This window comes from Anopheles funestus, chromosome 2RL, assembly GCF_943734845.2.
Source record: "Anopheles funestus chromosome 2RL, idAnoFuneDA-416_04, whole genome shotgun sequence".
Taxonomy (NCBI): Eukaryota; Metazoa; Arthropoda; class Insecta; order Diptera; family Culicidae; genus Anopheles; species Anopheles funestus.
Genome location: NC_064598.1, coordinates 38,249,302 through 38,274,221, shown reverse-complemented (window position 1 = coordinate 38,274,221; position 24,920 = coordinate 38,249,302). Strand labels below are relative to the sequence as shown.

General features: G+C 40.4%; 7 protein-coding genes across 9 annotated transcripts; 3 read left to right on the top strand and 4 right to left on the bottom strand.

The window, feature by feature from the left end:
• Nucleotides 1–12: 12 nt before the first annotated feature.
• On the bottom strand, nucleotides 13–699 carry LOC125764659 (ADP-ribose glycohydrolase OARD1-like). The gene has a single exon (XM_049429098.1). The coding sequence runs from the start codon at nucleotides 661–663 to the stop codon at nucleotides 91–93; it is 573 nt and encodes a 190-aa protein (XP_049285055.1). The 5' UTR covers nucleotides 664–699; the 3' UTR covers nucleotides 13–90.
• A 237-nt stretch (nucleotides 700–936) lies between these two features.
• LOC125764652 (DNA repair protein XRCC1) lies at nucleotides 937–4,349 on the top strand. The gene is made up of 5 exons (XM_049429089.1): nucleotides 937–1,109; nucleotides 1,179–2,531; nucleotides 3,501–3,589; nucleotides 3,657–4,127; nucleotides 4,190–4,349. Exons 1-5 carry the CDS (start codon nucleotides 1,059–1,061, stop codon nucleotides 4,347–4,349), a joined length of 2,124 nt encoding a protein of 707 aa, XP_049285046.1. The 5' UTR covers nucleotides 937–1,058.
• LOC125764658 (serine-aspartate repeat-containing protein C-like) lies at nucleotides 2,544–3,446 on the bottom strand. Its single transcript, XM_049429097.1, has 2 exons — nucleotides 3,298–3,446; nucleotides 2,544–3,227 (listed from the first exon to the last, which is right to left on the bottom strand). Exons 1-2 carry the CDS (start codon nucleotides 3,389–3,391, stop codon nucleotides 2,614–2,616), a joined length of 708 nt encoding a protein of 235 aa, XP_049285054.1. The 5' UTR covers nucleotides 3,392–3,446; the 3' UTR covers nucleotides 2,544–2,613.
• A 53-nt stretch (nucleotides 4,350–4,402) lies between the features above and the next one.
• Nucleotides 4,403–5,599, bottom strand: LOC125764657 (26S proteasome non-ATPase regulatory subunit 8). The gene is made up of 3 exons (XM_049429096.1): nucleotides 5,364–5,599; nucleotides 5,096–5,271; nucleotides 4,403–5,026 (listed from the first exon to the last, which is right to left on the bottom strand). Exons 1-3 carry the CDS (start codon nucleotides 5,460–5,462, stop codon nucleotides 4,513–4,515), a joined length of 789 nt encoding a protein of 262 aa, XP_049285053.1. The 5' UTR covers nucleotides 5,463–5,599; the 3' UTR covers nucleotides 4,403–4,512.
• Nucleotides 5,600–5,671: 72 nt separating this feature from the next.
• LOC125764656 (ribokinase) lies at nucleotides 5,672–12,146 on the bottom strand. Of its 2 annotated transcripts, none has more exons than XM_049429094.1 (4): nucleotides 11,504–12,146; nucleotides 10,881–11,429; nucleotides 10,656–10,809; nucleotides 5,672–5,787 (listed from the first exon to the last, which is right to left on the bottom strand). In XM_049429094.1, exons 1-4 carry the CDS (start codon nucleotides 11,566–11,568, stop codon nucleotides 5,725–5,727), a joined length of 831 nt encoding a protein of 276 aa, XP_049285051.1. In that variant the 5' UTR covers nucleotides 11,569–12,146; the 3' UTR covers nucleotides 5,672–5,724. The 2 variants fall into 2 exon arrangements, with proteins under 2 accessions (XP_049285051.1, XP_049285050.1); XM_049429093.1 differs by lacking the exon at nucleotides 5,672–5,787 and adding an exon at nucleotides 9,923–10,557 and having other exon boundaries at nucleotides 11,504–12,144.
• Nucleotides 5,774–9,384, top strand: LOC125764651 (uncharacterized). 2 transcript variants are annotated; one of them, XM_049429088.1, is made up of 4 exons: nucleotides 5,774–6,393; nucleotides 6,510–7,041; nucleotides 7,127–8,067; nucleotides 8,167–9,384. In XM_049429088.1, exons 2-4 carry the CDS (start codon nucleotides 6,564–6,566, stop codon nucleotides 9,208–9,210), a joined length of 2,463 nt encoding a protein of 820 aa, XP_049285045.1. In that variant the 5' UTR covers nucleotides 5,774–6,393; nucleotides 6,510–6,563; the 3' UTR covers nucleotides 9,211–9,384. The 2 variants fall into 2 exon arrangements, with proteins under 2 accessions (XP_049285045.1, XP_049285044.1); XM_049429087.1 differs by having other exon boundaries at nucleotides 7,127–9,384.
• An 846-nt stretch (nucleotides 12,147–12,992) lies between the features above and the next one.
• On the top strand, nucleotides 12,993–13,470 carry LOC125760697 (uncharacterized). The gene has a single exon (XM_049421069.1). It carries the CDS (start codon nucleotides 13,091–13,093, stop codon nucleotides 13,397–13,399), a length of 309 nt encoding a protein of 102 aa, XP_049277026.1. The 5' UTR covers nucleotides 12,993–13,090; the 3' UTR covers nucleotides 13,400–13,470.
• The last annotated feature ends 11,450 nt before the right edge of the window (nucleotides 13,471–24,920 follow it).

The following is a 24,920-nucleotide window of genomic DNA, read 5'->3' as shown; positions in this document are numbered from 1 at the left end:
GAAATTTATCGTTCTGTCTTTTATTACTAATTTGCTTGAGTATTCTTCACACGTAAGGAACATTCGGTGTGGAGCGTTTCAGCAAAACGATCATTTCGGTACAAAATTATAGACGACGATTTCGTACGAACCACTCTCACCGAAAACGTTGTTCAGGATGTCTTTCACTTTGTTCCACTCGAGTCCATCGATACCACACCCAATGCGAGGAATGGCCAACTTTTCGACACCATTCTTTGCCATATGCTCTCTCATGGCCTGCAATGACTTGGTCAGATCATCGTACGTAGGTTTCAGGTTGTAAGTTTTTTTGGTAATGAGATAGTAAACGTATCGCTGCGACCCATCGGCCAACATGGCCACTCCACCGACACCAACGTTTTGTGCCTTAAGTTCGTCCACCTTGCCGTACAGTTGCTTGAACCTGACCGCGATGCCTGCGCCCATCTTTAGATCAGCGGCCACGCAGTGTGCCAGCGAGTGGTCCTTGGGAGCGCTAAAGAGGTCACCTTCGATTTCGCGCACACAGTTTGCCATGGCTGCAGAGAATGCGAATGTCTTTTTTGGCGCACAAGCAGCTGACCGGAGATTACTGTTGAATACAGGTACAGAAAACTGTTTGACGGAACCGACTACAGTACGGAAGAAAATAGAAAGTGTCATGGAGTCAGAATGTTGGAGAAATACGTATAGAAAGAAGAAAGTAAACAGCCGGCAAGCCAAACACAGCTGTTCTGGAATGTCAGTTACAACATCGACGTTGGGTAGATTTTTTTTTTTCAATTATATACACCAACGTTTTGATGATTTTATTTAACATGGATAAAATAACGGATAACCTACATAATAAATGGATTTTTAATGATAGCCTGATATAAAATATCCTGCACATTTTTTTCTAACTTCCTCCCTAGCTCTGCGCTGCGAGCATCGTTTTGTGACTCATTCCAATCCCATAGTCCAATGTTTATTTACTATGCGTCAAAATTGCGCGCCACAGCTGAAAATGCACAATAATCGCTATTCATGTATTTACACGCATCGTATGCACAGTTCAAATGCCGTCCGTGTGTATTAAAGCCGTAGAATCGTTCAGCTCTGAAGACTCGGTGAGTAAAACTCGGCCACTAGTTGCTCTGCCTAACCAGTGAGATAGTAATCTGATGTGTTCCTTTCAGAATTACCCCGCTTCGAATCTTTTGAAGCCCGCTAACAAGAAATGGAAGTGCCGGCAAGCGGGCGAACAGCAGGCTTTTGTGGTGTTACGCCTCGAGGAACCAACCCAAATCACCGGTATCGATATTGGCAATGAACATTCGGCCCTGATCGAAGTGTTGGTCGCACGCAGCGGTCCCAGTAATCCATCTTTCAGTGAAATTTTACTAGCTACCAAATTTATGAACGCCGTCGACAGCCGCAATTCGACCGGTACCAATGGGGTGCAGTGTTTTAACACTTCCGCACTGATACCTTCGGTGGCAAGTGAAAAGTGGGATTTGGTCAAATTCATCTGTACCCAACCATTTAATTCCCGCGTCCGATATGGGCTTACGTTTGTCGCACTGCATACAAGCAGCGGTACGGAGAAAAGCGAGCGTAAAAGTTTAGTGCCGGAAAAATTTCAGCAGCAAATTCGTGAGGAAGCGAACAAAGCGAAAACGTCAGTTGGGCTTAATCTTGGTCGGTTTAAGCTGCGCGAAGAATCACCAGATTCGGACGATGCAGGATTCTCGAACATATTTTCTCGCTGGAAGAATAACAATACAACGAGCTCCACGACCACAACCGGGCCTACCGTCAGTGCTTTGATGCGCGATACAAACACACCGAAAGCGTTGCAAAAGAACATTCCCACACCGGGAAGCGTAAGAAGCGTTGCGAAACAACGGCCTAAACCACAGGCATTTGAGGATAGTGATGAAGAAGTTAGTAACAAGGCTAACACCAGCGTGACAGTAAATCGTAACGATGAATCCGTCTTATACGATGCGGAAGATGATAAGCCGGCGAAGAGGATTAATGAAAGTGTGGCTGCATCACACGCGCGCAACGAGAGTGGAATGGCAAAGCGAGAAATCACTACTACCCCCAAACCGGATGCAAAAAATGCTTCTAAGTTAAGCAATGTGTCATCGTCCAAATTTAAAGACTTCCTGAATCTGAACGGGTCAGATCCGGAACCGAAAAGGAACGATGAAAGGAAGAGCTTAAATTCCTCCCCGGTTGTAACTAAAAAACCGAACCACAACTCTTCATCCCATATCGATCGCAAGGACACACCGAATAAGTTAAATCATCAAGCTCGTCCGCCTTTATCCATCGAAAAGCAAAAGGTTCCTTCTTCTTCGAAGCGGTTGTCTTCGCCTACGAAAAACCCCGGAAGCAATCGTGATACTACGATACCGACGATGAAAAAACCAAAACTAACAATCACGGACAACGATAGTGATGTGGAAGTGACAAAACCCGTGCAGTACAAACCGTTTGGAAAACTGCTGGAAAACGTTGTTCTGGTTATTAGTGGAATTCAGGTACGTGAATAATAGATAATCGTAATTAGGAAAGCTTTACTTAGAATTTATGTTACATTTTCTTTAATTGAATTCCCATTTTTCATTCCTTCTTTGGATTGTCGTCTTCGCTTTCCGTGTTGTTTTGTTCCTTATCCGGTTCTTGCTTCTCTGCTTTGTGCGAAGTGTTTGAATCTTCGTCGTCTGTATCGTCTAACGTGACTAACGAACTGTTTGATTCAGAATCTTTTTTTGCTTCTGGTTCAGGTTTACCTTGGGATGCGCTCGGATTTGTTTCTGCTCTCTCTCCATCATTATCGTCGTCATCCTCATCACTGTCGGATTGATTATCCGCGTCAGTTTTGTTGGTAGAACCCGATTCACTAAGATACGGTGTCGGATTGCTCAAAGCACCATCCAACGTATCGGTAGGCCACATTGTAACGTTGTTATGAAAATTAACCTTCTTTCGCAAACCGGATCCACTGCTCAGTTCCGTATCGGGTGAATGATGGATGGTTTCCGGTTGTTTCGATGATGAACCGTTTGCAAATCGTAGCAATTCATTCAACCTGTAATATCCATTCTGATTGTATGCTATGCCTGTCGCAACCAGCTGTCCCATTACTTCTTGCGATAGAAATGTTAAGTCTGCTTCGGACAGTTGCTGTAAATTCTTCATAAAAACGTAGGCCTGTAGATCACCTAGGGTGCATGCTGAGCAAACAAGAAAAAAATGCGATTAAATTTACGCCACTATCTCTCTGAATCTCTCGTTCCATATTACCTTTGTTCAGGTGGCACGTGTAGTACGCTAAACCTTTCAAAAAGAGCCGATAGTACTTTTTGTCTATGTCTTTGGAATTGACAAAATCGCCCATCTTGCAAACTGTTCCTGATGTTTTCTTGCAAACTGTTTGCAAATTGATGTGACTAGTAATACTGCTCGTTGAAGGAAATATTCAATGCTTGCTTCGATCTGTTCCACAGAATCCAGACCGGGCAAACATTCGCAGCCAAGCGTTAGCGATGGGAGCTAAGTACAAGCCGGATTGGGACACTTCCTGTACCCACCTGATGTGAGTTTAATTTAAATACACTTTTGGAACGTGACCTTATTTATTTAGTTTCACCCCCCTTTTTCAGCTGTGCGTATAAAAATACACCGAAATACTACCAAGTGCACGGCAAGGGAAAAATTGTGAAGAAAGATTGGATCGAAAAATGTTACACCAATCGGAAGCGACTTTCGTGGCGCAAATTTGCTCTTGATACGGCGGAAGCTGATGCGTCCGATTCCGAGGGCGAGATAGTAGATATAGCAAACAAGCCGGCAGAGCTGGTGCAACCAGCGGAAAGTCGTAGTATTCCACCTTTGGTGGAAAACGCACAAGAGGAAGCCGTGATGCTGCACGAACTAAGCGACACGGACGAAGAACCTGGCGGCACAATCGCTCGAAAGGTGTACGAAAAAAGCACGGAAGATGAAGGCGATCGTCACGAGGAAGATGTGGGTGGTAGTTTGGATTTCTTTAAAGGCAAAAAGTTTTACCTTCATCAGGAATTAGGAGCCGTGGATATGATTAAGCTGGAAAAGTATATTGAGACGTTTAAAGGGTAAGTAAATGGCACTGGCCTTGGGAATGGTTTAAGACTCGCTTCATTTCTACCATTTGCAGAGCTGTTTCCAAAGAGATGGCTGGCGTGGACTACGTGATTGCACGCACCAAGCATAGTTTACCGTTCAACAGTCGCGCTGAGATGGTAAAGCCACTTTGGGTGTACGAATGCAACGACATGGAATGCCTCATACCGGTGAATAGATATCGGATTGTGTAAGCAATTAGATTGTATTTACTTTGTATAATGACAACATGGAAAAAAGCGGAAACTTACTTTGTATTGTTTATTCCGATCGGAAAAAAATAATCGAAATGACATCCCGCATCGAAAGCGTTTCCTATAGGTATCTCAAACGTTATCAAACAAAAGCGCTGACCATTTAAACGATCATTTCCAGTTCCCGTGCATACATGATCGCCTGTTCAGCCAGCTCCTGGGATGGTATCGGTTCCTTCGGTTTGGCTAGCTCGTTCACGAAGTGATAGAAACCGTCCGGATTCAATTTCCAGCCCTTCTTTTCACCAAACTGCTTCACTTCCTCCTTCGTCTTGAGGTTCAACCGCTTGGCAGCTTCTTGCAGGGAAATGCGCTCGTACGAACTTTCCAAGCAGGCACCAATCTCGTTGCGAACCGTCTGCAGCAGGATGTCGATGAAAAAGTTGTAGCTTTCCGCCGGTACATTACCCTTCGCTTGAAAGATTTTGTTATACCGCCCTTCCATGAGATACTGCTCCAAGGCTAGCGGATGCCGGATGAAGGCATTCGTTTGAATAATATCGGCAGGCAGCAGCTCTAGCTCGGTGTGAAACTCGGCCACCCGGTTCTGAGAGAGCAGAAACAGCAAATTCAATCCCAGCAGCTGATACTTGTTCTTCGACTCTCCAATAAATGTGCTGAGGAAGGAATCAAAACGAACCACGATTAACAATGGTGCCAAGATCTTTGTAGCAACCAATACATACTTGTAGTCATAGTAGAACCACTTCAACTGCAGGATGTAACGCTCAAATGCCGGGATATTTTTGGTCGCGATGCTGTATTCCACACCGATCTCGAGAACATCTCTGGCGATGAGTAACTCCTGCTGATTGGCCTGAGTGTTCCCTGTGGGAATGTAGGACATTCCAGCAAGGGCTACCTGAAACACCAGCAACAGACAAAAAGCTCGCATAAACAATTGTTCCCAAAACAAAGCGGTATGTGGACTCTTTTTGTGGCAATCCTTCCTACCTTTAGTTTGTCCAGAATTGTGCCACATAGTTTCAGATTGATCGGAGATTTGGTCCACTCCGTCTTCAGCTGTTTGTACAATGCAACCGTGCTATCCATATCGACACTCGTGTAGCTTCCGTTGCGTGTGGAATTAGAGATTTATCGAATCGTTGCTTTGCTTTCCTCCGTACGTATTCTTGCCTGGTAAGATGATACGTCGAAATTTGTGTGTGTCATGCGTGTCAAAACTGACAGACAGTTGACCATATCCGGTGAAGTATCGAAGCGAACGATATAAACGCTTGAGAAAAAATAATTTTTCCGCTGTCCGCCATTTTGCACTGCATTTACGGCGTCACAAGCTTGACAGCGTCACTTTTCACTGTCTACACCTTGTTGGACTCCACGCAACGTCGAGGAAGCTCATCTGAAAAAGTGTCAACTTTAGCAAATATCGAAGCGTTAGTTTGGTGCGTGATGTGTGCATTTCCTTTTTGCTACTCATTTACGGTTGGAAAAGTGTTCTAGAAATTCAGAGCTATCGTAAAGGCAATGCAAATGCAGCGAAGTGCAATCTCTACTAGATGAGCGCTTGATTTCGTCCCAATTTGGCCTAGTGAGATGGCGTAGGATGCTGGTGAACATTTATTGAATTTTGTATCGTTGGCTTGGAATTTGGTCCCTTCCTACTGTCTCCGGTGGTGTACTTGAGCTCGCAGGTCAATAGCAAGTGCATGCGTGGATATAATTGGAACATTTATTGTGTTGCATATTCGCGCGCGCGAACCAGCTTGATAGGCAATCGGAACAGGGTGAACAACATTTTCACAATACAACCACCAACGACATCTAGCGGCGTCAAAAAGTGGTCAAGGTACGCCGTCACTTTAGACCGTCCGCTGCTGTGGCGAAGAAGATAAACAAAACAATTCATCGTACCAATCCGTCGCAGAAAATCAAAAATAATTTCTGCACTCGAAAGCGATTGGTTACCAAATTATTGTATAGGACCTATACATTGAAATACGCGAGAAAAAAACAGTTTCAGGTAAGTAGTCAATCCCGTTCCCCGAACAAGATGGTTCACGGCTACCTCAATGCGATACAAGTGATGGAATGTTTTCCTAATGAGGGCCTTGTTTTGTGCATCCACTTACATTTTAGCCGCTTGTACGTGTGGTCGATTGTTTGGCAAGCAAAGCCAGCAAACCCAGCAAAATGCCACGATTGAAAAAGAGAGTTGACGAGGAGGCCGTGGTAGTGACGAAAGCGAGGGAAATTCCGGAAACTTTAACGGCGGGTAGATCGCGTCGCACGATAAAACCCAACCCAAAGTACATGAACGATGAAATGCTCGTCCCTACAAGGAATGCTATAGACGAGAACGACATGAGCGGAGATGAGTACATAGTGGATTACGAAGAGAACGATGATCCGGAAGATTCGGGCTTAATCATACGGAAATCGGTAGCACCTTCCACGCCGCAAACGGACGGACAGCCGAGACGACGGGGCCGTCCGCCGAAACAAAAAAATCTAGACGCTCCACGGACAGAGCCGGCTAAAAACCTTCGCAAGGAGGTATTGAAAAAGATGGATTACAAAACGATCAGCATCAGCAAATCGCGGCACTTGAGTGCACAGTTTCATGACGGAAGACGCAAGCTTAATTTGACCGTAGATTCCAACGATGCAGGTAAGATTCACATTTAGTTGGGCCGTTTGTGGGTTCTAAAGACGATTATTATTTATTCATGATGTTGCATTGTTTCGGCTTACAGATTCCGCCGATCAAGACGAAATGGACGAGATGGAGATGGAAGAACACTCCCTTCGATCAAATGATAGCTCGGAACACGTGAGTCGTTCACACAGGGGTTTCAGTACGGCTGCTTTAAAGAAGCATGCATCTGGTAACATCTCAGACCGGAGAGGCAGCGTTGCTAACAAAAGTTCGGCCGGCAGCAAAAATGAAGGTACAACCGAAGAGGATGAATATGACGATGAGGCAGATTTTATGAACGACAGCGATGAGCAAAAGATGGAGGAGCCTCCACAAATGGTGAAGGTCAAACGATCGGTTGGAAGGCCCCGCAAGTATCCGCTGAAGCAGGTTTCTCCATTCGGTGGCAAGGTGCTACTGCCGGGCATGAAAACATCCTCTAGCACGCCCGTCCTTAAACGTAAAGCACTGGAAACGGGCGACGAAATTAAGCAAGAATCCCAGCAGTCGAAAATGTTGCGCCGTTCGTACGGCATGAAAAGCGTGAGTGGATCTAACCGTTCGCCAGAAATTGAGTCGGATGAAAACAGCGAGTACAAGCGAAAACAGGTAAATAAGTCCGCCTCATTCCAGAACGTGCACCGTGGTCCGGGCCGCCAGACGAAAAGTGCTTACTTTACCGGACAGTCGAGCAAGCCGGAAAAGATGCAGGGAAACCGATCGTTCCCCGAAGTGAAAGCGGCTAAACCTACGATAACGATCGTAAACGTGAACGATATTATGAAGATGAATTCCAAGAGTGCATCCGACATCCGGCGAAAAGTGGAAGAGGAGGAACCGGACTCGGAGGACGAGGTGGAAGAGATGCAATCCGGACGTGCGCAAGACGGTGGGAAAACGAACAACCAGCTGGTGGCGTCCATCCTGGAGCGGAAGAGGCCAATATCGCTGGAGCACTTGCAGGCGGTACGCCGGCGTGTACACGATTCGGGAGAGATGGTACGTAACAGAGTAGAATTGAAACCGAAGCGTACCACAAGGGGCGTTACGGAAACTCTTACCGAAGACGATATCGTTGACTTCGAGGATGTCTTGCAGAAGAATATTGTAAGCGCTAACAAAGGCCCCCGACCGGTTACGGTCGGAGCGGTTCGAGGACGGGGACGACCGTCGGAAAATTCCCAACCGGATGAAAACTTCAGCGGCAGTTACGGTGCACCCAACAGCAAACGTTACCCGCAGGGCAATCGGATGAGCATGGGAGGAAAAGCGGCCGGCACCCCAAGGCGCTCGTTGCAACCGCCACGAATACTGAACGCGACCATGAAGTTGGGCGACAATCGTCCTCGTTCGAAGCTGTCCAGCGGTTCGGGCGACAATCACTATTCGATTGATCTGTCCGATCCGGACAACAACGTGAAGCTGGTGTCTTCCTCAAACGAAAACTCTCCCATTAAACGATCGCCGATCGCTGCGGGTACGGTGACGAATCTTGGACAAAAGCTGGCCGGCGTTGGCAACGTTACAAAGCAAATGGCACGGGACAGTGTGCGTTCGCCGCACGAGCCTAAGAAAAAGCGTGTCACGGTTTACGAAACATGGAACGTGTTGCAAACCAAATCCATCGACTCCACCATGAAACAGCCCCGTCTGGCGTTGTCAATGATAGGCCTCGGCAATATTGCCGCCGATATCAAGCTGCCATCGTCCGCCTGGTGCTACCGCACGGTAGTCGAGAAGCGCAAGGTTCTGCCGGCCGAGGGTGACGAGGTGTTTTGCGGCAAGATACACGATCTTACCATAGCGGAGGAGGATAAAGTCAACTACGAACCGAACAAGATTTTGTTCCGCCGTAAGGCAGCATCGCCCGGACGCTTTAATGTGCAGTTCGATCGTTCCGTGACTTTCCGCAACGACACGTACACGCTGAACATTGACGGACAGATCTGCAAGCTGATGGCCGCTCCGAGCCGGTTGGAGACGGTGGATGATATTGAAACATTACTGACGATTGTCGACTTTATCGATGTTACGAATGGTTGCCTGGATTTACCGGCATCCGCACGGCTGCAAGCACGGGATGCGGCTGCTGCTGCTGCTACCAAACGATTCTCTGGTAGCAAGGATCCGGTAATAATGTAAATACGCGCCGCGCGACGTATGCGATGGAGATGAAGCAACGGGAACAACAATGGGGTGCCGACAACAATGTGCAAAAAAAAACAATGCCTCTCGAATGGTGGTGTGCCGCTTGGAACAAGGAACATCTCTGATCTACCGTTGTTACATTTGTTATGTTTTGTACGAATGTTTGAGGTAAATATCCGATCGCGTTTATCATTATACTTTTTGGACAAAACAACAAACGTTTCCATTTGCAAACAAGCATGTTGATATAGCTCTACTTAAGGCTTTAAAGTAATAAGTTTTAGCGGTTAGAATTTAATGTTTGCAATACGACTGCCCAGAAGCGTAACGCATGTGAATAAATATTTTCCACCGACCATTTTAACGTAGAATGATGTAAATATTGAAGCTATTTCTGTGGTTCCGTTAGCAATTGCTATCATCTTCAGTGATTGTGGCGATGTTCCATTGACCATGTTCTTTAACATGTAAACACCTTGGTCGTATTGTTTGAAGATTTTTTTTACAAGGACACAACATGCATATACACCTTGAATGTCATCATGGAAACGCAAAAAAATATTTTTATTGCCCTCTGCTTCTATCAACCTTGGCGATGGATGCATGGCAGAATTTAAATGTCCCCAAACGATGTGGAACATAATTCATGATAATTATTTTCCATTTTCACTTTCGTTTTAGATCCAACACATCAGCAACGTAAATTAAAAAAAAGAATCAATTCCCTATTGTTTCGAGTTGTTCAATCCCGCTGCAAGCTGTGCCTATTTTTAACCCATTAACAACAACAGTCCCCATCAGAGGAAACGATTGATCGACGAATGGCTTCTGGTAGAATGTATAATGTAGCAGTATATAGTATATACGGGCACGGAGTAATCGGAGAAATGATGAAATAAGCACTTTCGTACCCAGTCTCACTGTGTATTGAGAAGCTGAAGAAAAGATTTTATCTAATATGTTTATAAGAAACCACAAAACTACACCCGCGTATGTACATGTAATTGCAAATCGGGTGACGAGTTCATTATCATCGAACGAACATACTTTAAAACGTTTTTATTTTCAATTTGTTAGCTGACTATAGATTCAAATAAAAGAAAGCGAAAAAAAAACGAAAACAACGAGAAGTGTTTAAACACAATCCCACTGGTCCTGCAGGGTGGCTAAATCAGCCGGCAACGCAACGTCTCCCTCCCGTGGAAAGCTGCTCTGAGTGCCGGGCTTTTGCACCGACCATGCCGCGACCCGATTTGCCGCCGCAATGCAATTGCCCAGCGCGGCGTCTGGATGCTTGGCTACAAAGTGAGCTAATGCACCGATAAATGCATCGCCAGCACCCTGCGATTGTGAAACAAACCAAACAGGCACAGGAAGTTGTAAAATGAACGGCCGGCGGAGATTTAAATGGGGCCGGTGCTACTGTCCAGCGTACTTACCGTGGTATCAACGACTTTGGTCACCTTCACCGGTTTCACGTGATACACACTGGTGCTATCCGGTTGGGCAAATACGGCTCCCTTCTCGCCGAGCGTTATGATGACCGTTCTGCATCCCATGTCCCGCAGCTTATGTACCGCCGTTTTTGCTCGTCTGCAAAAAGTAATTGCAGTGTTTGTGTAAACCTTCGTTTGCGCGAACCGAATTACCGGAAGAAACGTTACTGAACATCGGGAACGCACGGCATGTCCGTTAACAGTGCTGCTTCGGTTTCGTTCACACAGAAAATGCTCGCCAGCGACAGTAGCGAATGGGGCAAATTCGTTTCCGCCGGTGCTGCATTAACGATCGAGATGCCCCTGAACGCTTGCAGTGCAGCGATCGTCCCTTCGATCGGTGTTTCCAGCTGGCAGATCAAAATGCGCGCCCTTTCGAATAGTTCCGGCCGGGACAGGACGTCCGACGGTCCGAGACGTTTGTTTGCGCCAGTTACAATGACGATCTGATTGTCCCCATTGTCGGCCACATTGATCTGTGCGATGCCGGTGCTCTCTCCGGGCATAACATCCACCTGCTCCACGTTCACACCTTCGGCGGCCAGGGCAGTGCGATAGCCGGTACCCCACGGATCATCGCCCAGTTTGCCAATCATTGCGGTTCGACTTCCGAGGCGGGCTGCGGCCACACACTGGTTAGCACCTTTGCCACCGTTACCCGTAGCGAAGCTGGTACCGTGTAGGGTTTCCCCGACCTTGGGCAACCGGGACACATAGCTAGAGTGTGGTTTGAAGGAAAGCAGGACGATCGTTAAACGTTGAACCCTAGCAGTGATCGAACGTACGCAAACCTTATGAAATCCACTATGCACGATCCGAATACCAGCACATCATAATCACTGCCGGTGGAGGACATTGTTTTACACCTGCACTATTAGGAATGACACACCGCAAAGAACCTTTCGCGCTTATCCTCCCTGGACAGCTGATAAGAGCTGTAAAAACCGTCATTAAACGAACCACTTACACAAACACGCACAAACACACACACACACACACACACACACACACTCACGTACACGTTTTACGCACTGGCTGAATGCTTCGCTAGCAGGAGCAGCAGCAGCATGGAGATGGATTCGAATTGTTGCGCCTATCCTTACGGACGAGCACGTTTGTTTTTGTATACCCGGCACCAAACCTCGATTGCACCGCGATTTCCATTTACTTGACCGACACGCCTGCTGAAATCAATGCAAACAGACGAATTTAAACCGATCGGATTTTCCACGCGACGTACGACATCATCACTAACATCATCATCATCATCATCATCATCGTCATCGCCATTCATCGTTCGTCGTCATGCTTACGGTTTAGAGAAGGGTGTAAACAGTTCACATGGTCAAAGTGTCTGTGCATCGTGTTTGGTTTGAATAATTTTTCAATGGTTTCTTCGACCATTGCAGTGGACCATGGTCGTAATGCAGGCATGTAATATTACATTTTCCGGAAGTGCTGAGGCGCCTTGACCATTTGTTGAATAGTGGAGCATTGAAAGCAAACGACACATGGCAACTGGTTTAATTTTTGGTTAATACTTTTAATTAGAACATGTGGAAAGTGCTTAATAAAAAACTTAATGCACTTAAAACGCAGGAATAATATAGATTTAAAAATGGGATAGCCAAACGAGATTCAGTAAAATAAAAATGAACACTAAATGCATAGCAAACAAATGCAAGTCCTTCTAGAGAAAAACAAAACTCAGCCCAATATATAGCTGATAACTCATTTTCCAATTAAGTTTATCTTTATCCTATTATGCAAAGTAGCCCTCAAATTTCTGGTGAATGAATGGGCTATTTCGTTTTGTTAGGACGAACTTTCTTTTGGATTAAATAATTAGTTTATTAATCGAAAAACTAATTTTTCTAAGCCTTAATGGCATTATGGACTTTCTTTTCTTCTTTTTTGATTTTCTTGTTTTAAATTTAAAAGTCTTTGATATTGATTTGCGTGTGAAAATAAAGTAGAATTAAATTTAAGCCGACATTCTGGTCAATGTATAAAAAAATCCTTTTTGCAGGATAGCGTTTTGGCGCTACTTGAAATGCATTCGTGTAAATGCCACTTAACCATCTGCATCATAAACTGATTTTGTATTCTAGCAATTTAATATTAAATACAGAGGAAAATACTGCAATTTGTGAGATTTATTAGTGCAAAAGTCTGTTAAGTTTAATATTTGATTTCATATCACAAATTTTTTAACAAAATCAAATCGAAAAAATGTGTGCCGAATGTCTTTTAACATGTCCAACATGTCTATCGCTATCCACTCTCCTTGGTCGACGTCTGATTGGATAATCAATGTTTTGATTCCGATTTGCTGTCGCTGTTTGTTCATCGCACGGTCGTGAAAAAGCCCTCCAGAAATGATCCGACAAATTCTGTTGAAAAACGACATCCTCGTAAAGTTGGTGGCCGCCAGAGGATACAGCCAGCCAGCGTCATCAGCCGGAGGTCGAGGACCATCGGTACCACCGGCAGCACCACCAGCGACGGACGTTCCCGGGCTCAGCTCGCGCTGCGTGGAGAAAAAGGATGGCCCTGTTGGACCGGGTGCAGAACGCAATGGAACGTACAAGGTGCCAGAATACTTTAGCTATAACCAAACGAGCTACTTTGAGGCCGAGATTGAGATGTCCAAGTTCCGCATCCCGCAACCATCGACGAAGAACTGAAATGGTGCTTTGAGTGAGCTGTAAATAGGGACACGGAAGCGTACAATAAATGGGTTAGTTGAAGGATGTAATCCTACCGGATGTCGTCGGAGTGCTGTGCTTCGATAGATGTTGCTGGAAAGAAAGGAAAAAGAAAGCTCGTGATGTGTAAATCACGAATTAATCAAATTTCTCATTACCAGTGTTTAGTTGCTCGTTACGAACGCGTTTCGGAAGTTTAATATTATTTATTCTGTTTTATTTTAATCGTCCAACCATCTTCACCCGAAATTTGTTACACTGAAGCTGGTAAATTACCACTTGTTTCACTCGGTAGCGTTGTTTTAAAATGTTCTTTGAATGTAAATAATGTTACAAACTTTGTTGCTAAACAACAGTGCATTTCTTCATTGTATTGGAGTTCATTTTATTCCTCCACGTCGATTGTCACAAAAGATCATCTCAAAAAGAGAACGGTTTTCTGAATTTTACTACCAAGAGAACGTACTAGGCAAGAGGTAATACTAATCCTAGTGCGCATCCATTTGCATACCTTACGGCTGATTAAGTGCACCGCGAATTGCATATCCTTCTACAGGCGAAACGAGCTGACAATAGATGGCGCAATTAGCAACACAGAGAAAGGTGTTAAAGAATGGCCAATAGATGGCGCTCAAGTTTAAAATTATATTTTCACGTAGTGCTTGATGTAGCTAGTAGATGTTTTGACACTTTCCATAGAGAAATGTCAACTCCTGCATTGGATGTTCTCCTGTTACCCCGTCACTACAAGCTTAGCATTTGTCACATTTATAAATTTTGCTACATTGCTTAAAAATGAGGAAAATTTTACATTTTCTCAAACATGTTATGGAACTTGGTTCCTCGAATAACTTCCGACACAGACATCTGAGGGCATGGCTGTCCAAGAAGAAAATGTAGCCATTGGTGTCATCTACCGACCACAGGTTAAAGATTGGCGATCCGTTGAAAACCGACAGAGTTATAGGCAAAAATTGGTGCAAAAATGAACCTTTTGAAATTTTCAAATTTTAATATTTTGTTAGTTTTTTCTGAGCATTATCTTAATTATCTTAATCAAGCATTTAAAGCATTATCTGAGTGAAAAGAAACTTATTTGAACCAATTGACATCAAAATAAATCAATTTAATTTTTTTTGCAAAATTTCTCAAAAAAAACGTAAGTGGTAAGCCTTATTAAATTTTCGAGTTGAAAATTTTTTGTAAATTTTTTTCTCATTTTTTATTCTTTATTTAACTTAAAGCATTATTTGAGTGAAAAGAAACTTATTGCAACAAATTCGCATTAAAATATATCACATTTATAAATTTTGCTACATTGCATAAAAATGAGAAAAATTTTACATTTTCTCAAACAGGGTATGGAACTTGGTTCTTCGAAAAACTTCCGACACAGACATCTGAGGGCATGGCCGTCCAAGAAAAAAATGTAGCCATTGGTGTCATCTATCGACCACAGGTTAAAGATTGGCGATCCGTTGGATACCGACAGAGTTATAGGTAAAACTTGGTGCAAAAATGAGGAAAATTTTACATTTTCTCAAACAGGGTATGGAACTTGGTTCCTCGAATAACTTCTGGCACAGGCAGCTGAGGGCATGGCCGTCCAAGAAGAAAATGTAGCCATTGGTGTCATCTACCGACCACAGGTTAAAGATTGGCGATTCGGTGAATACCGACAGAGTTATAGGCAAAAATTGGTGCAAAAATGAACCTTTTAAAATTTTCAAATCTTGATATTTTTTTATTTTTTTCTGATTTTTTATTCTTTTTTTAATTTAAAGCATTATTTGAGTGAAAAGAAACTTATATGAACCAATTGACATCAAAATAAATCAATTTAATTTTTTCCAAAATTTCTCAAAAAAAACGTAAGGGGTTAGCCTTATGAAATTTTCGAGTTGAAAATTTTTTGTAAATTTTTTTCTCATTTTTTATTTTTTATTTAACTTAAAGCATTATTTGAGTGAAAAGAAACTTATTGCAACAAATTCGCATTAAAATATATCACATTTATAAATTTTGCTACATTGCTTAAAAATGAGAAAAATTTTACATTTTCTCAAACAGGGTATGGAACTTGGTTCCTCGAATAACTTCCGACACAGACATCTGAGGGCATGGCCGTCCAAGAAGAAAATGTAGCCATTGGTGACATCTATCGACCACAGGTTAAAGATTTGCGATCCGTTGGATACCGACAGAGTTATAGGTAAAACTTGGTGCAAAAATGAGGAAAATTTTACATTTTCTCAAACAGGGTATGGAACTTGGTTCCTCGAATAACTTCTGGCACAGGCAGCTGAGGGCATGGCCGTCCAAAGAGGAAAATGTAGCCATTGGTGTCATCTACCGACCACAGGTTAAAGATTGGCGATCCGGTGAATACCGACCGAGTTATAGGCAAAAATTGGTGCAAAAATGAACCTTTTAAAATTTTCAAATCTTTGTATTATTTTTATTTTTTTCTGATTTTTTATTCTTTTTTTAATTTAAAGCAATATCTGAGTGAAAAGAAACTTATTTGAACCAATTGACATCAAAATAAATCAATTTAATTTTTTTCCAAAATTTCTCTAAAAAACGTAAGGGGTTAGCCTTATGAAATTTCGAGTTGAAAATTTTTTGTAAATTTTTTTCTCATTTTTTATTCTTTATTTAACTTAAAGCATTATTTGAGTGAAAAGAAACTTATTGCAACAAATTCGCATTAAAATATATCACTTTTATAAATTTTGCTACATGGCTTAAAAATGAGGAAAATTTTACATTTTCTCAAACAGGGTATGGAACTTGGTTCCTCGAATAACTTCCGACACAGACATCTGAGGGCATGGCCGTCCAAGAAGAAAATGTAGCCATTGGTGTCATCTATCGACCACAGGTTAAAGATTGGAGATCTGTTGTATACCGACCGAGTTATAGGCAAAACTTGGTGCAAAAATGAGGAAAATTTTACATTTTCTCAAGCAGGTTGTGGAACTTGATTCCTCGAATAACTTCTGACACAGAGATCTGAGGCCATGGCCGTCCAAGAAGAAAATGTAGCCATTGGTGTCATCTACCGACCACAGGTTAAAGATTGGCGATCCGTTGGATACCGACAGAGTTATAGGTAAAACTTGGTGCAAAAATGAGGAAAATTTTACATTTTCTCAAACAGGGTATGGAACTTGGTTCCTCGAATAACTTCTGGCACAGACATCTGAGGGCATGGCCGTCCAAGAAGAAAATGTAGCCATTGGTGCCATCTACCGACCACAGGTTAAAGATTGGCGATCCGTTGGATACCGACAGAGTTATAGGCAAAAATTGGTGCAAAAATGAACCTTTTAAAATTTTCAAATCTTGATATTTTTTTATTTTTTTCTGATTTTTTATTCTTTTTTTAATTTAAAGCATTATTTGAGTGAAAAGAAACTTATATGAACCAATTGACATCAAAATAAATCAATTTAATTTTTTCCAAAATTTCTCAAAAAAAACGTAAGGGGTTAGCCTTATGAAATTTTCGAGTTGAAAATTTTTTGTAAATTTTTTTCTCATTTTTTATTTTTTATTTAACTTAAAGCATTATTTGAGTGAAAAGAAACTTATTGCAACAAATTCGCATTAAAATATATCACATTTATAAATTTTGCTACATTGCTTAAAAATGAGAAAAATTTTACATTTTCTCAAACAGGGTATGGAACTTGGTTCCTCGAATAACTTCCGACACAGACATCTGAGGGCATGGCCGTCCAAGAAGAAAATGTAGCCATTGGTGACATCTATCGACCACAGGTTAAAGATTTGCGATCCGTTGGATACCGACCGAGTTATAAGCAAAACTTGGTGCAAAAATGAGGAAAATTTTACATTTTCTCAAACAGGGTATGGAACTTGGTTCCTCTAATAACTTCCGACAGAGAAGTCCAAGAAGAAAATGTAGCCATTGGTGTCATCTACAGACCACAGGTTAAAGATTGGCGATCCGGTGGATACCGACAGAGTTATAGGCAAAACTTGGTGCAAAAATGAGGAAAATTTTACATTTTCTCAAACAGGGTATGGAACTTGGTTCCTCGAATAACTTCCGACACAGACATCTGAGGGCATGGCCGTCCAAGAAGAAAATGTAGCCATTGGTGTCATCTACCGACCACACGTTAAAGATTGGCGATCCGGTGAATACCGACCGAGTTATAGGCGAAAATTGGTGCAAAAATGAACCTTTTAAAATTTTCAAATCTTTATATTTTTTTATTTTTTTCTGATTTTTTATTCTTTTTTTAATTTAAAGCATTATTTGAGTGAAAAGAAACATATTTGAACCAATTGACATCAAAATAAATCAATTTAATTTTTTCCAAAATTTCTCAAAAAAACGTAAGGGGTTAGCCTTATGAAATTTCGAGTTGAAAATTTTTTGTAAATTTTTTTCTCATTTTTTATTCTTTATTTAACTTAAAGCATTATTTGAGTGAAAAGAAACTTATTGCAACAAATTCGCATTAAAATATATCACTTTTATAAATTTTGCTACATGGCTTAAAAATGAGGAAAATTTTACATTTTCTCAAACAGGGTATGGAACTTGGTTCCTCGAATAACTTCCGACACAGACATCTGAGGGCATGGCCGTCCAAGAAGAAAATGTAGCCATTGGTGTCATCTACCGATCACAGGTTAAAGATTGGCGATCCGGTGCATACCGACCGAGTTATAGGCAAAACTTGGTGCAAAAATGAGGAAAATTTTACATTTTCTCAAGCAGGTTGTGGAACTTGATTCCTCGAATAACTTCTGACACAGAGATCTGAGGCCATGGCCGTCCAAGAAGAAAATGTAGCCATTGGTGTCATCTACCGACCACGGGTTAAAGATTGGCGATCCGTTGGATACCGACCGAGTTATAGGCAAAACTTGGTGCAAAAATGAGGAAAATTTTACATTTTCTCAAACAGGTTGTGGAACTTGATTCCTCAAATAACTTCTGACACAGAGATCTGAGGCCATGGCCGTCCAAGAAGAAAATGTAGCCATTGGTGTCATCTACCGACCACAGGTTAAAGATTGGCGATCCGTTGGATACCGACCGAGTTATAGGCAAAACTTGGTGCAAAAATGAGGAAAATTTTACATTTTCTCAAACAGGGTATGGAACTTGGTTCCTCGAATAACTTCTGGCACAGGCAGCTGAGGGCATGGCCGTCCAAGAAGAAAATGTAGCCATTGGTGTCATCTACCGACCACAGGTTAAAGATTGGCGATCCGGTGAATACCGACCGAGTTATAGGCAAAAATTGGTGCAAAAATGAACCTTTTAAAATTTTCAAATCTTTATATTATTTTTATTTTTTTCTGATTTTTTATTCTTTTTTTAATTTAAAGCAATATCTGAGTGAAAAGAAACTTATTTGAACCAATTGACATCAAAATAAATCAATTTAATTTTTTTCCAAAATTTCTCTAAAAAACGTAAGGGGTTAGCCTTATGAAATTTCGAGTTGAAAATTTTTTGTAAATTTTTTTCTCATTTTTTATTCTTTATTTAACTTAAAGCATTATTTGAGTGAAAAGAAACTTATTGCAACAAATTCGCATTAAAATATATCACTTTTATAAATTTTGCTACATGGCTTAAAAATGAGGAAAATTTTACATTTTCTCAAACAGGGTATGGAACTTGGTTCCTCGAATAACTTCCGACACAGACATCTGAGGGCATGGCCGTCCAAGAAGAAAATGTAGCCATTGGTGTCATCTACCGATCACAGGTTAAAGATTGGCGATCCGGTGCATACCGACAGAGTTATAGGCAAAACTTGGTGCAAAAATGAGGAAAATTTTACATTTTCTCAAGCAGGTTGTGGAACTTGATTCCTCGAATAACTTCTGACACAGAGGTCTGAGGCCATGGCCGTCCAAGAAGGAAATGTAGCCATTGATGTCATCTACCGACCACAGGTTAAAGATTGGCGATCCGTTGGATACCGACAGAGTTATAGGCAAAACTTGGTGCAAAAATGAGGAAAATTTTACATTTTCTCAAACAGGTTGTGGAACTTGATTCCTCGAATAACTTCTGACACAGAGATCTGAGGCCATGGCCGTCCAAGAAGGAAATGTAGCCAGTGGTGTCATCTACCGACCACATGTTAAAGATTGGCGATCCGTTGGATTCCGACAGAGTTATAGGCGAAAATTGGTGCAAAAATGAACCTTTTAAAATTTTCAAATCTTGATATTTTTTTATTTTTTTCTGATTTTTTATTCTTTTTTTAATTTAAAGCATTATCTGAGTGAAAAGAAACTTATTTGAACCAATTGGCATTAAAATAAATCAATTTAATTTTTTTTCCAAAATTTCTCAAAAAAACGTAAGGGGTTAGCCTTATGAAATTTCGAGTTGAAAATTTTTTGTAAATTTTTTTCTCATTTTTTATTCTTTTTTTAACTTAAAGCATTATTTGAGTGAAAAGAAACTTATTGCAACAAATTCGCATTAAAATATATCACATTTATAAATTTTGCTATATTGCTTAAAAATGAGGAAAATTTTACATTTTCTCAAACAGGGTATGGAACTTGGTTCCTCGAATAACTTCCGACACAGACATCTGAGGGCATGGCCGTCCAAGAAGAAAATGTAGCCATTGGTGTCATCTACCGATCACAGGTTAAAGATTGGCGATCCGGTGAATACCGACCGAGTTATAGGCAAAAATTGGTGCAAAAATGAACCTTTTAAAATTTTCAAATCTTTATATTTTTTTATTTTTTTCTGATTTTTTATTCTTTTTTTAATTTAAAGCATTATTTGAGTGAAAAGAAACTTATTTGAACCAATTGACATCAAAATAAATCAATTTAATTTTTTTCCAAAATTTCTCAAAAAAAACGTAAGGGGTTAGCCTTATGAAATTTTCGAGTTGAAAATTTTTTGTAGATTTTTTTCTCATTTTTTATTCTTTATTTAACTTAAAGCATTATTTGAGTGAAAAGAAACTTATTGCAACAAATTCGCATTAAAATATATCACATTTATAAATTTTGCTACATTGCTTAAAAATGAGAAAAAATTTACATTTTCTCAAACAGGGTATGGAACTTGGTTCCTCGAATAACTTCCGACACAGACATCTGAGGGCATGGCCGTCCAAGAAGAAAATGTAGCCATTGGTGTCATCTACCAACCACAGGTTAAAGATTGGCGATTCGGTGAATACCGACAGAGTTATAGGCAAAAATTGGTGCAAAAATGAACCTTTTAAAATTTTCAAGTCTTTATATTTTTTTATTTTTTTCTGATTTGTTATTCTTTTTTTAATTTAAAGCATTATCTGAGTGAAAAGAAACTTATTGCAACAAATTCGCATTAAAATATATCACATTTATAGATTTTGCTACATTGCTTAAAAATGAGGAAAATTTTACATTAGCTCAAACAGGGTATGGAACTTGGTTCCTCGAATAACTTCCGACAGAGAAGTCCAAGAAGAAAATGTAGCCATTGGTGTCATCTACCGACCACAGGTTAAAGATTGGCGATCCGTTCGATACCGACAGAGTTATAGGCAAAACTTGGTGCAAAAATGAGGAAAATTTTACATTTTCTCAAACAGGGTATGGAACTTGGTTCCTCGAATAACTTCTGGCACAGGCATCTGAGGGCATGGCCGTCCAAGAAGAAAATGTAGCCATTGGTGTCATCTACCGACCACAGGTTAAAGATTGGCGATCCGGTGAATACCGACCGAGTTATAGGCAAAACTTGATGCAAAAATGAACCTTTTAAAATTTTCAAATCTTTATATTTTTTTTATTTTTTTCTGATTTTTTATTCTTTTTTTAATTTAAAGCATTATCTGAGTGAAAAGAAACTTATTTGAACCAATTGGCATTAAAATAAATCAATTTAATTTTTTTCCAAAATTTCTCAAAAAAACGTAAGGGGTTAGCCTTATGAAATTTTCGAGTTGAAAATTTTTTGTAAATTTTTTTCTCATTTTTTATTCTTTATTTAACTTAAAGCATTATTTGATTATTGCAACAAATTCGCATTGAAATATTTCACATTTATAAATTTTGCTATAATGCTAAAAAATGAGGAAAATTTTACATTTTCTTAAACAGGTTATGGAACTCGGTTCCTCGAATAACTTCTGACACAGAGATCTGAGGGCATGGCCGTCCAAGAAGAAAATGTAGCCATTGGTGCCATCTATCGACCACAGGTTAAAGATTGGCGATCCGTTGGATACCGACCGAGTTATAGGCAAAACTTGGTGCAAAAATGAGGAAAATTTTACATTTTCCCAAACAGGGTATGGAACTTGATTCCTCGAATAACTTCCGACAGAGAAGCCCAAGAAGAAAATGTAGTCATTGGTGTCATCTACCGACTACAGGTTAAAGATTGGCGATCCGTTGGATACCGACAGAGTTATAGGCAAAACTTGGTGCAAAAATGAGGAAAATTTTACATTTTCTCAAACAGGGTATGGAACTTGGTTCCTCGAATAACTTCTGGCACAGGCATCTGAGGGCATGGCCGTCCAAGAAGAAAATGTAGCCATTGGTGTCATCTACCGACCACAGGTTAAAGATTGGCGATTCGGTGAATACCGACCGAGTTATGGGCAAAAATTGGTGCAAAAATGAACCTTTTAAAATTTTCAAATCTTGATATTTTTTTTATTTTTTTCTGATTTTTTATTCTTTTTTTAATTTAAAGCATTATTTGAGTGAAAAGAAACTTATTTGAACCAATTGGCATTGAAATAAATCAATTTAATTTTTTTCCAAAATTTCTCAAAAAAACGTAAGGGGTTAGCCTTATGAAATTTTCGAGTTGAAAATTTTTTGTAAATTTTTTTCTCATTTTTTATTCTTTATTTAACTTAAAGCATTATTTGATTATTGCAACAAATTCGCATTGAAATATTTCACATTTATAAATTTTGCTATAATGCTAAAAAATGAGGAAAATTTTACATTTTCTTAAACAGGTTATGGAACTCGGTTCCTCGAATAACTTCTGACACAGAGATCTGAGGGCATGGCCGTCCAAGAAGAAAATGTAGCCATTGGTGCCATCTATCGACCACAGGTTAAAGATTGGCGATCCGTTGGATACCGACCGAGTTATAGGCAAAACTTGGTGCAAAAATGAGGAAAATTTTACATTTTCCCAAACAGGGTATGGAACTTGATTCCTCGAATAACTTCCGACAGAGAAGCCCAAGAAGAAAATGTAGTCATTGGTGTCATCTACCGACTACAGGTTAAAGATTGGCGATCCGTTGGATACCGACAGAGTTATAGGCAAAACTTGGTGCAAAAATGAGGAAAATTTTACATTTTCTCAAACAGGGTATGGAACTTGGTTCTTCGAATAACTTCTGGCACAGGCATCTGAGGGCATGGCCGTCCAAGAAGAAAATGTAGCCATTGGTGTCATCTACCGACCACAGGTTAAAGATTGGCGATTCGGTGAATACCGACCGAGTTATAGGCAAAACTTGATGCAAAAATGAACCTTTTAAAATTTTCAAATCTTTATATTTTTTTTATTTTTTTCTGATTTTTTATTCTTTTTTTAATTTAAAGCATTATCTGAGTGAAAAGAAACTTATTTGAACCAATTGGCATTAAAATAAATCAATTTAATTTTTTTCCAAAATTTCTCAAAAAAACGTAAGGGGTTAGCCTTATGAAATTTTCGAGTTGAAAATTTTTTGTAAATTTTTTTCTCATTTTTTATTCTTTATTTAACTTAAAGCATTATTTGAGTGAAAAGAAACTTATTGCAACAAATTCGCATTAAAATATATCACATTTATAAATTTTGCTACATTGCTTAAAAATGAGGAAAATTTTACATTTTCTCAAACAGGGTATGGAACTTGGTTCCTCGAATAACTTCTGGCACAGACATCTGAGGGCATGGCCGTCCAAAAAGAAAATGTAGCCATTGGTGTCATCTATCGACCACAGGTTAAAGATTGGCGATCCGTTGGATACCGACCGAGTTATAGGCAAAACTTGGTGCAAAAATGAGGAAAATTTTACATTTTCTCAAACAGGTTGTGGAACTTGATTCCTCAAATAACTTCTGACACAGAGATCTGAGGCCATGGCCGTCCAAGAAGGAAATGTAGCCATTGATGTCATCTACCGACCACAGGTTAAAGATTGGCGATCCGTTGGATACCGACCGAGTTATAGGCAAAACTTGGTGCAAAAATGAGGAAAATTTTACATTTTCTCAAACAGGTTGTGGAACTTGATTCCTCGAATAACTTCTGACACAGAGATCTGAGGCCATGGCCGTCCAAGAAGGAAATGTAGCCATTGATGTCATCTACCGACCACAGGTTAAAGATTGGCGATCCGGTGGATACCGACAGAGTTATAGGCAAAACTTGGTGCAAAAATGAGGAAAATTTTACATTTTCTCAAACAGGGTATGGAACTTGGTTCCTCGAATAACTTCCGGCACAGACATCTGAGGGCATGGCCGTCCAAGAAGAAAATGTAGCCATTGGTGCCATCTACCGACCACAGGTTAAAGATTGGCGATTCGGTGAATACCGACCGAGTTATGGGCAAAAATTGGTGCAAAAATGAACCTTTTAAAATTTTCAAATCTTGATATTTTTTTTATTTTTTTCTGATTTTTTATTCTTTTTTTAATTTAAAGCATTATTTGAGTGAAAAGAAACTTATTTGAACCAATTGGCATTGAAATAAATCAATTTAATTTTTTTCCAAAATTTCTCAAAAAAACGTAAGGGGTTAGCCTTATGAAATTTTCGAGTTGAAAATTTTTTGTAAATTTTTTTCTCATTTTTTATTCTTTATTTAACTTAAAGCATTATTTGATTATTGCAACAAATTCGCATTGAAATATTTCACATTTATAAATTTTGCTATAATGCTAAAAAATGAGGAAAATTTTACATTTTCTTAAACAGGTTATGGAACTCGGTTCCTCGAATAACTTCTGACACAGAGATCTGAGGGCATGGCCGTCCAAGAAGAAAATGTAGCCATTGGTGCCATCTATCGACCACAGGTTAAAGATTGGCGATCCGTTGGATACCGACCGAGTTATAGGCAAAACTTGGTGCAAAAATGAGGAAAATTTTACATTTTCTCAAACAGGGTATGGAACTTGATTCCTCGAATAACTTCCGACAGAGAAGCCCAAGAAGAAAATGTAGTCATTGGTGTCATCTACCGACTACAGGTTAAAGATTGGCGATCCGTTGGATACCGACAGAGTTATAGGCAAAACTTGGTGCAAAAATGAGGAAAATTTTACATTTTCTCAAACAGGGTATGGAACTTGGTTCTTCGAATAACTTCTGGCACAGGCATCTGAGGGCATGGCCGTCCAAGAAGAAAATGTAGCCATTGGTGTCATCTACCGACCACAGGTTAAAGATTGGCGATTCGGTGAATACCGACCGAGTTATAGGCAAAACTTGATGCAAAAATGAACCTTTTA